This window comes from Amblyomma maculatum, chromosome 10 (assembly GCF_055883805.1).
Source record: "Amblyomma maculatum isolate TAMU_Amacu chromosome 10, ASM5588380v1, whole genome shotgun sequence".
In the NCBI taxonomy this organism is placed as follows: Eukaryota; Metazoa; Arthropoda; class Arachnida; order Ixodida; family Ixodidae; genus Amblyomma; species Amblyomma maculatum.
The window spans coordinates 118088012-118098444 of record NC_139353.1 but is presented as its reverse complement, the minus strand read 5'-3'; the positions used below and the strand labels follow the sequence as shown (position 1 = coordinate 118098444).

General features: G+C 44.3%; 1 protein-coding gene across 1 annotated transcript; it reads right to left on the bottom strand.

The window, feature by feature from the left end:
* Nucleotides 1-274: 274 nt before the first annotated feature.
* On the bottom strand, nucleotides 275-6664 carry LOC146177320 (uncharacterized). Its single transcript, XM_084581521.1, has 4 exons — nucleotides 6387-6664; nucleotides 531-640; nucleotides 352-420; nucleotides 275-292 (listed from the first exon to the last, which is right to left on the bottom strand). The coding sequence occupies exons 1-4, from the start codon at nucleotides 6580-6582 to the stop codon at nucleotides 275-277; spliced, it is 393 nt and encodes a 130-aa protein (XP_084437647.1). The 5' UTR covers nucleotides 6583-6664.
* Nucleotides 6665-10433: the final 3769 nt, after the last annotated feature.

Below are 10433 nucleotides of genomic sequence, written 5' to 3'. Positions count from 1 at the left end.
TTACGATGCCTGCAATTTTTAAATGCGTTGCTTACACCAGAGAATCCTGCAAGGTCAGAGATTCAAGTCTCAAAAATTTTGAGTTTTCAGAGAGTACTGTGTGCATCTATAGCTTTAATGTACCACTATTAAGTGCACAAAATAGGCAAATATAGAAGGAACCTCACCAAATCTTTCGTCGACCAGCTTCTGCAGCCTATGATTTCTTTGTTTTTCTTCTTTTCGAGCCTTTTCCGACTCATCTAATTGCTTTTCAAGGTACGCAATAGCTTTTTCAGCCACTGTCAGGAGGCTTTTAGGCACAACTTCATCGTCACTTTCAGATGATTCTGGACTGCGGCACCTTTTTGCCAAAATTTTCTTCATTTGCTGTTTTTTGGCAGCCTCCATTTTTCTTTTTTTTTCTCTCCTTGGTTGTTCCTGACCAGCCGAAATGAAAGAGAGAACAAACACATCATTAACACAAGCAAAGCATTACCGATATCCTTGTCAATAGCCCCTTGCACGGGTTAAGCAGTACCAGTCCTCACCTTGGACGGTTCTTTTCTAGATCCATCTGCGATGGTTGCCGATTCAATGATAATAGATGGCACAGCCTTATGGCGCTTTGCCATTCGGCAAATGAGATCTGCCTTGTTGACTGAAATGATAATGCACAATTATATTGACAACCTCTCAAGTTAGTGACTTTTACCGGAACTATAATCACAAATAAAATGAAGATTCAGAAAAGTACACATTTACAGCTCAACTTCCAGCTGTAAAGGGATAAGATTCTGGCTGAAACTCCTCCAGATAAAAATTTTATGGCTGAAAACAAGAGCCATTCTGCTGACTATGATAACCAGTTCAGCACTCTCACTAGAAAATCATTGTTTACAGTTCAATAATCCATCCGGAAATTGGATCGCTTTTTTCTACCTGGGATGTAACAAGAGAAAATCAGGATACTGTCTAAACCAATGTCTTCAAGGCAATCAACCCAACAAGGGAAAGCAGAGGAGAAATAAGGCCATAATTAATCCCTAACATCCACCGAAGCACAGCACTGAGCTATAAAGGAATGTTACAGTTCTCACGAGAACTTAATAGCTGACAAATATGTGCCAGCTCAGATTGAAAACTGGGTCAACAACATGTCTTAGGCGGCTGGCTACTTTGTAACTATGCTAACTGGGATGAAGTAGGCAGGGTAAAGCTGCAGTTAATTACATCAAAGGAATCTAGGTAAGCAGGCATGGCTTTCCATAGTAGCCACGTGGCCATGCTTGAGTAGTTGCACAGTGTACTAAGCATCGCTACGACTAGCAAACCCTGCAATAGGAAGATTCTGCTATTTGACAGTGCCCTGCTGTCATTGCCTAGTGATTACCAGTGACGATGTTACGTGTACACTTACAGCCAAATTATAGCACGGTTCTCTACAAGGTGAAGGAAATGCTCAGCGCCGCTTTATAGGGGAGGAAAACAAATATGAACCATTATTCTATAAAAGAAAAAAAGCTGTACAACTGCCAACACATCTTGAAGTCTCTATGGTTCATAGACTATAAGCAGTGGAGGTGGCAAAGGCTGATTCACATCCCTGTTTTAACATGATAGCACTGAGGACCCAGTTTTGCAGAAAATACAGTGTTCTCATATTGTTGTCTCATTCACACTTTTTTTTACCCATCCTTGAGCAGGATCCGCGGTACAGTAGCAGAGCAGCAAGATAAGCTCATTATTATTGCTTATGTTTGTCTCGAATTACAATCGGCGTCCTTCAGAAGAAGTCCGCTTTACCATAGTCGGTGCGGATAGGGTATTTTTTCTTACTTGCTTTTATTTCCCTGGAGCGAAGTATGGGAAGGGGGGGGGGGACCTCGCCATTTCAAATATTTCTATCAAAGGGACTGTGCTCTGTGCCACTTTACTGCTTCTATGTAGAAAGTGTCATGTGTGCTTAGTACTAAAGTAAAGGCCAACTAATCTGGCGGCTATTGGCCGCGACTTCTAGTGATTGGAATAGCTCCTCAACTTTGATGCAATTACAGTGTACTAGAATATAATGCAATATAATCCAGCTGTGTGGCATGAAGTCCTTACCACAAAAGTGGATAATTTCCTACCTAGCTGCCTTCAACAGCTCAGGAAGCAATTTTGACCAGACGCTGTGTTTGCATCAAAAAAGGAAAATGCTGATAGTTAACTGCCACCACTTTTAGGTCAGTTGAGTCGTTCAGTCGTGTCCGACTCTTCGTGACCCTATGGACCATGTCACGCCAGGCTTTCCGGTCTCTCACTATCTTCCTAACATCACATAACTTCATCTGCAATGCCTCGAGGATGCCATCTAACCATCGCGTTCGCTGCCTACCCCTTCTCTGGCAACCCTCAACCTTTCCCAACATCAAATCTTTCTCCAGCGACTCCTCTCTTCTCATCAGATGACCAAAGTAGCTGAGCTTTAACTTAAGAATTTGACCCTCCAATGAGCAGTCAGGGTTTATGGTCGACAATATCGACTGATTTGATCTTCTGGCAGTCCAAGGATCTCTCAAGAGTCTTCGGCAGCACCACAATTGAAACGCGTCAATTCTTCGGCGGTCAGCCTTTTTCACAGTCCAATTCTCGCATCCATACATCACAACTGGAAAGACCATAGCACAAGTTATACGGATCTTGGTTGGCAGACTAATGTTTCTGCTCTTTACTAGGCGGTCAAGGCTAACCATTGCTCTCTTTCCCAGAAGCAGGCGTCTCCTAATTTTATGGCTGCAGTCTCCTTCCGAGGTAATCTTGGAGCCCAAGAAGAGAAAACCTGTCACAGCTTCCACTTCTTGTCCCTTGATGCTCCAGGGCTTGATAGGGCAAGACGCCATGATCTTTGTCTTCTAAATGTTCAGTTTAAGCCAAAACTTCTCACTCTCTTCTTGTACGCGCATCAGAAGTCTCTTGAGTTCCACTTTACTTTCTGCCATTAATGTGGTATCATCCGCATATCTAAGGTTGTTGATACGTTTTCCAGCAATCTTCACTCCAGCTGAAGACTCGTCCAGACCGGCCTTCCTCATGATGCACTCTGCATATAGGTTAAATAGGCAGGGCGACATATGCAGCCTTGCCTCACTCCTTTCTCAATCGGAAACCAATCAGTAAGACCATGCCCAGTTCTGACTGTGGCCTCTTGCCCTTCATACAAGTTCCTGAGGAGACAGATGAGGTGAATTGGAACTTCCATCTCTTGGAGAGCTTGCCACAATCTGCTGTGATCTACGCAGTCAAACGCTTTCGCATAATCAATAAAGCAGCAGTAGATGGGTTTCTGGACCTCTCTTGCTTTTTCCATGATCCAGCGAAGGTTGGCAATTTGGTCTCTAGTTCCTCTGCCCTTGCGAAACCCAGCTTGCACGACCGGAAGCTCCCGATCCACATACTGCTGCAGCCTACCTTGGATGATTTTCAACATCACCTTGCTAGAATGCGAAATAAGCGCGATCGTGCGGTAGTTGGAACAATCTTTGGCACTGCCTTTCCTTGGGATGGGGATGTAAACTGCCCTCCTCAAATCCTGTGGCCACTGCAGGGTTGTCCAAATCTTCTGACATAATGTATGCAGAATGTTAACAGCGTCATGGTTGAGGTTTTTAAGCAACTCAGTTGGAATGCCATCAATTCCGTTAGCTTTGTTCTTAGCAAGGCTGGCTAAGGCCCATTCAACTTCACTCTTCAGGATGCCCGGCTCGAGATCAGTAATCACAACTGTCTTATGTTGGGTTTCACATTCAGGTCCTTCTTGTACAGTTCTTCTGTGTATTCCTGTCACCTCTTCTTTATCTCTGAGGCTTCAGTGAGGTCCTTGCCTCGTTTGTCCTTTATCACGCCCAGCTTAGCACTGAAGCTTCCTTTGATATCTTTGATTGTCTTATTCAGAGCTCTTGTGCTCCTTAATTGGCTGTTGTCCTCAACTGCTCGGCACTGTATGTTCAGGAAGGCATTCTTATCTCTCCTTGCTATTTTCTGAAAATCCGCATTGAGAACCTTGTATCTTTCTCTTTCCCCCATAACTTTTGCCATCCTCCTTTCCTCAGCTGTTTGCAAAGCCTCTTCAGATAACCAGTTTGCTTTCTTGCATTTCTTTTGCTTTGGAACTACCTTAGTAGCAACTTCTTGTATTATATCACGAACATCAGTCCACATCTCTTCAGGGCTCTCTGTCTTCTAGATCCAATTCTTGAAATCGATTCCTCACTTCCACATATATTCTAATAGAATTTGATCCAGATCATACCTGAAAGGCCTTCTAGTTTTCTGCGTGTTTACACTTTTGCACTTGTCTAATTACATGCTAACTTCTTTTAATTGCTTAGCAAAAGTGCCTTAAATATCTTTGTGGTTGTGCTTGTGTTTGCTTTAACTTGGTGCTATTTTTCTTTCTTTTTTTTTCAGTTTAAAAGTTCAGGTTATTGCATTTAGTCCTTGTGCTCAACACCATCTAGATTCAGCCTCCTGTAGCATATCCCACACTTAAAGGAGCAAAGCGATCAGATATTTAGTCCTATGTTTTCTTCTCTATAAAGATGCGTAAGGCAACATAGGTCACCATAGTGGTATGTATTCACGTGCAACAGCTGAATAATATATAATTGCATTTATTCTCTCCTGCAGTTTCAGTTTTTACAAGTGAACAATGGCTGGAATGTCAGAAGTCAGTATAGGTTGCAAAGGCATGAAGGAAGTGTGATTAATCACTTCATCGTTTAACTCACTGCAAAGTTGAAACAAGCTTGCTTCAAGAGTTTGAAGGCAACAAATAAAGCATTGATTATATTGCGACTATTCTGTGCCTCATATAAGCTGTCGTGACCTTTGATGCTACAGAAATGTGCTGTTAAAGCTGAAACAGCATGAAAGAACTTTTTCATTTTTTTAGTACTCATAGATGAGTACCATGTAGTGACCTATTAATACTAATGGCCTAAACATCCCTAAACATCCCTAAACAAAGAAAACATGATGCCCTAATTTGATGTCTACACTCATTTAATGAAATACTTTTTTAACCTGATCCAAATCTTTTTCGGTGTCAGTGCTGCTTTTCCTGTGATGTGTCCTACAGGCGTGGATGTAAAATTAATACACTAGTGTTTCTGTTGTATATTGGAGTGGCTTAAATTTTAACTTCATTGAGACTAGTTAAGGCTATAGTGGCTGCAACTATGTATGCTTGGTTTTTTTCAGATGCTCTTGTCCTTATTTCCGTTCAGTAAAGATGCCGAGTCAGCACAGCAAGACATTAACTTGTATAATTCTGTGCTTTTGTCTGTGTCCATAATTCCTGCTGACTCTGTCATAGCTACTGTTGAACACAATGCACTGTTCCATTCAAAGAACTTCAAGGACCTAGAGTAAAAGAATTAATAGGAAGAGATGGTTATCATAATTGCTCCTGGTCAATAAATAATAGCTATACAAAATGAAAGTGATTATTGTCATTAATATTATTTCACACTCAGGGTATGAATATGCTTAGCATTTGCACCAACCTTGCTTATATCATGAGGTGCAATACTCCAAGAAAGAACTTAAGTGCAGGGGCTACATGATATTACTCGATTATTATGTGTGCTGTGCCCCTTATGGAATCAGAATGAACATGATTAAAAGATAACCAAGCCACACAGGCCATGCAAACTGACTGTTTATTTCACATAAATATTCTGTTCATCATGCATAAAACTTGTAGTGACATTCCAAATATTATGCAATGCAGGAGAAATAGAACTGCTGTTTCTTTGACATGCTCACAAACTTTTTCCAGTATGGCAACCACCAGTACTACCTGAAAACAGACTGGCTGAGTACCTGATGGACGTGTTTTGAATGTCTCAGAATAAGCATCAAGGGGCATGATAAAGGAAATGTGTTCATTTTGTAAAGTCAAGCTTGTAGAGGTATTATATGGAAGTAAAATTTCATTTCATTTGTTCTGGAGCAAATGATGTCCAGCGCTCTGATAAACTGCATGGTCGAGGCGGCCCGGATAGTGTACATTTGTTAGCGGGAGCGAATGTTCAACCCCCCCCCCCCCCCCGCTGTTTCTTCCTTCCCAAAAACTTTTACATACACAAGCCGTAATAAACCCTACATTTTCCTCAAAAAAAAAATATATATATATATATAAATGGTGCAAATGGGACCGCACTCCCTAAGCTCACATCCTAGCATTCTAGTGTGATCCGTCCCTTGCGGTGCTCAGGTATGTGACTCACTCGCTGATATGGTGGTGCACTCGCCCTGCCATCATACTCGCCGACTGGCGTGAAGCGATAAACGCAATCGTGATGAAAGGGTGACATAAGAAAGTAAGAGGTAAAAGACGCAGGTCTGCGATCGTGACTTACCTCCCAACACTACGATGTCACCGAGGTAGTGACCCTCTTCTGCCTCTCGGCCCTCCACACAGGGCCGCCAAAACACCATCTTGCCTTTCGCAAGATCATCCACATCTTTTGGAGAATAGTTCTCTACCATGTCGATGCTGACGATCGCTTTGCCGCCGTCGCGGTATTCGACATACGCGTGCGATGGGGCAGGCATGGCGTGATGGTGGAAAAATAGGCAAACGCTGACGAGCAACAAAGCAAAGAAGCGGTATGGCGCACAACCACAAAGCAACAGAAAGAACCTAACGGAGAGAGCTGGAACGGGTCCTACGCTCCTCCTCTCTCTCTCTCTCTCTCTCTCTCTCTCTTCGCTCTCGTTGAGCGAGGACGCGCGAGATCTCCGGTGGGGAAGCGACGAAGAGAGCGATGGAAGCGATGGGGTGTAGCTTTCTATTTCGTATTTTTATTTTATAACGCACGCCGCGGAAAGAAGTTCCGCTAGCACGGATCTCCTTTGCACGTAACAGCAGTCTACGTAGGACCGCTGTGCTTCGTCTCGGCGCGCATTTTCTTGCTTTCTCGCCTGAGGAGGACGAGCGCTCCACCTTCTAGCGGCGCTCTGCATAGCAGGAACATTAGAAAATAATAATCGCTTCTAATATCACTCGGGCCGCGCGTTTCCCCGTACGGAGCAGTGCGCTGTCCTATCGCAGCTTACAATCGAGAAAAAATAGTGTAAAGCAACGTGACAACGGTCACCAACCGGAACATGGAAATAATTCTCAGCACAAGTTTCCGTGAAAATTAAGCAGGCGCGAGCTTCTCGCGGCGCAGAGCCGCCTCAAAATTCACACGATCGGCTAGCCGAGAGCCGCTAGCACGTACCTTATTGATTGATCCTTAATTGTTTAAAGGTAAAAGCCTCAAGTAGAAGGTAAAAAATCTTTCCTTTCACACCAGCGATACTTAAGCAGCTGGTGCGGGCATAGGCATGCTCAGGGTTCTGCATTAGGTGGAGCTGGGTGGATGGATACATGTCAGGAGCGTCTCCTTTAAAACGGGTTATGGTGATAGTTCTCACCATGCTCAACCTTTCTTTTTTTTATGGGTGGACGTATGGATGCTAAGAGCGTCAACCCTTTGAAACAGTTGATGGTGATAGTCCTCACCATGCTAAACATTTCTTATTGATATTATTTAACTGAGACAATCCGTCATATGTTTAACGGCTTTCCTTTTGTAGTCCTGAGTTATCTTAAGATACCCGTGTTTAATTTCGATTTAGCTTGCATGCGTCCCCTCCCTGCCATTGCTTCCTTTGTTAACGCAAGGTTCTCGGCTAGAGTGACTGCATATGTAGTACGCATCGTCCCCCCCCCTCCCTCCCTTCTTGCCTTCCTGAACGCAGTGCAAAGTTGAGGATTTGTTATTAAACGTCATTTATTCTGCACATGGCGTAATTGAAACAATGCAAGAATAGTGTGCGCTCAAAAGTTAAACGAGCTTCATCATGGACACATAATTGAAAAGTACGCGCCGACGCGCTTTCAGAAGGGTTCCTTGATTCCTAGATCGGCTGTCTGCCGGTAAGATGGCAAGTGATCGGTGCGTGCAATGCAACATTACAGGTTGTCAGCCGCCAGGATCGTCAAAAAAAAATGCATAGAAATAAACTTACACGTTTACAACTTGAGGTCCCTCCCCCCCCCCCTCTTCCTGCGCGCGAAACAAAGCAATGGTTATATGGTGGAAGCCCCTGGTCCCCTACAAAGTAATCTTAGGGGGACTTTTAACCCCGCCTGTTCTCGATCGGTTGTCTGCAGGGGAAGATGGCAAGTGAGCAGCTCTTGCAAAGCAACATTACAGTTTCTCAGCCAGTATCGTAAAAAAAAAATCTGCATAGAAATAAACTTACACGTTTACAACTTGAGGTCCCTCCCCCCCCCCCTTCCTGCGCGCGAAACAAAGCAATGGTTACATGGTGGAAGCCCCTGGTCCCCTACAAAGTAATCTTAGGGGGACTTTTAACCCCGCCTGTTCTCGATCGGTTGTCTGCAGGGGAAGATGGCAAGTGAGCAGTTCTTGCAATGCAACATTACGCTTTCTCAGCTGCCAGTATCGTAAAAAAAAAACTGCATAGAAATAAACTTACACGTTTACAACTTGAGGTCCCTCCCCCCCCCCCCCCACTTCCTGCGCACGAAACAAAGCAATGGTTATATGGTGGAAGCCCCTGGTCCCCTACAAAGTAATCTTAGGGGGACTTTTAGCCTTGCCTGTTCTCGATCGGTTGTCTGCCGGGGAAGATGGCAAGTGAGCAGCTCTTGCAATTCAACATTACAGTTTCTCAGCCAGTATCGTAAAAAGAAAACTGCATAGAAATAATTTTACACCTGCATAGAAATAAACTTACACGTTTACAACTTGAGGTCCCCCTCCCCCCCCCCTTCCTGCGCGCGAAACAAAGCAATGGTTACATGGTGGAAGCCCCTGGTCCCCTACAAAGTAATCTTAGGGGGACTTTTAACCCCGCCTGTTCTCGATCGGTTGTTTGCAGGTGAAGATGGCAAGTGAGCAGCTCTTGCAATGCAACATTACAGTTTCTCAGCCAGTATCGTAAAAAAAACTGCATAGAAATAATTTTACACCTGCATAGAAATAAACTTACACGTTTACAACTTGAGGTCCCCCTCCCCCCCCCCTTCCTGCGCGCGAAACAAAGCAATGGTTATATAGTGAAAGCCCATTGTCCCTTACAAAGTAATCTTAGGGGGACTTTTAACCCCGCCTGTTCTCGATCGGTTGTCTGCAGGGGAAGATGGCAAGTGAGCAGTTCTTGCAATGCAACATTACGCTTTCTCAGCCGCCAGTATCGTAAAAAAAAACTGCATAGAAATAAACTTACAGGTTTACAACTTGAGGTCCCCCCCCCTTCCTGCGCGCGAAACAAAGCAATGGTTACATGGTGGAAGCCCCTGGTCCCCTACAAAGTAATCTTAGGGGGATTTTTATCCCCGCCTGTTCTCGATCGGTTGTCTGCAGGGGAAGATGGCAAGTGAGCAGTTCGTGCAATGCAACATTACGCTTTCTCAGCTGCCAGTATCGTAAAAAAAAAAAACTGCATAGAAATAAACTTACACGTTTACAACTTGAGGTCCCTCCCCCCCCCCCACTTCCTGTGCACGAAACAAAGCAATGGTTATATGGTGGAAGCCCCTGGTCCCCTACAAAGTAATCTTAGGGGGACTTTTAACCCCGCCTGTTCTCGATCGGTTGTCTGCCGGGGAAGATGGCAAGTGAGCAGCTCTTGCAATGCAGCATTACAGTTTCTCAGCCAGTATCGTAAAAAAAAACTGCATAGAAATAAACTTACACGCTTACAAATTGAGGTCCCTCCCCCCCCCCTTCCTGCGCGCGAAACAAAGCAATGGTTATATAGTGAAAGCCCATCGTCCCCTACAAAGTAATCTTAGGGGGACTTTTAACCCCACCTGTTTTCGATCGGTTGTTTGCAGGTGAAGATGACAAGTGAGCAGTTCTTGCAATGCAACATTACGCTTTCTCAGCCGCCAGTATCGTAAAAAAAACTGCATAGAAATAAACTTACACGTTTACAACTTGAGGTCCCTCCCCCCCCCCCCTTTCTGCGCGCGAAACAAAGCAATGGTTATATGGTGGAAGCCCCTGGTCCCCTACAAAGTAATCTTAGGGGGACTTTTAACCCCGCCTGTTTTCGATCGGTTGTTTGCAGGTGAAGATGACAAGTGAGCAGTTCTTGCAATGCAACATTACGCTTTCTCAGCCGCCAGTATCGTAAAAAAAAAACTGCATAGAAATAAACTTACAGGTTTACAACTTGAGGTCCCCCCCCCCCTTCCTGCGCGCGAAACAAAGCAATGGTTATATGGTGGAAGCCCATGGTCCCCTGCAAAGTAATCTTAGGGGGACTTTTAACCCCGCCTGCGATCAGTTGTCTGCAGGTGAAGATGATAAGTGAACAGTTCTTGCAATGCAACATTACGGTTTCTCAGCCGCCAGTATCGTAAAAAAAGAAAAAAACTGCAT

Bases quoted from the DNA above. Each gene is read 5' to 3' on its own strand.
- LOC146177320 (XM_084581521.1), bottom strand. From the start codon at position 6,582: ATGCCTGCCCCATCGCACGCGTATGTCGAATACCGCGACGGCGGCAAA. The intron at 641-6,386 runs GTAAGTCACGAT...TTATCATTTCAG, and splicing joins TGACATCGTAGTGTTGGGAG to TCAACAAGGCAGATCTCATT. The intron at 421-530 runs GTGAGGACTGGT...TCGGCTGGTCAG, and splicing joins CTAGAAAAGAACCGTCCAAG to GAACAACCAAGGAGAGAAAA.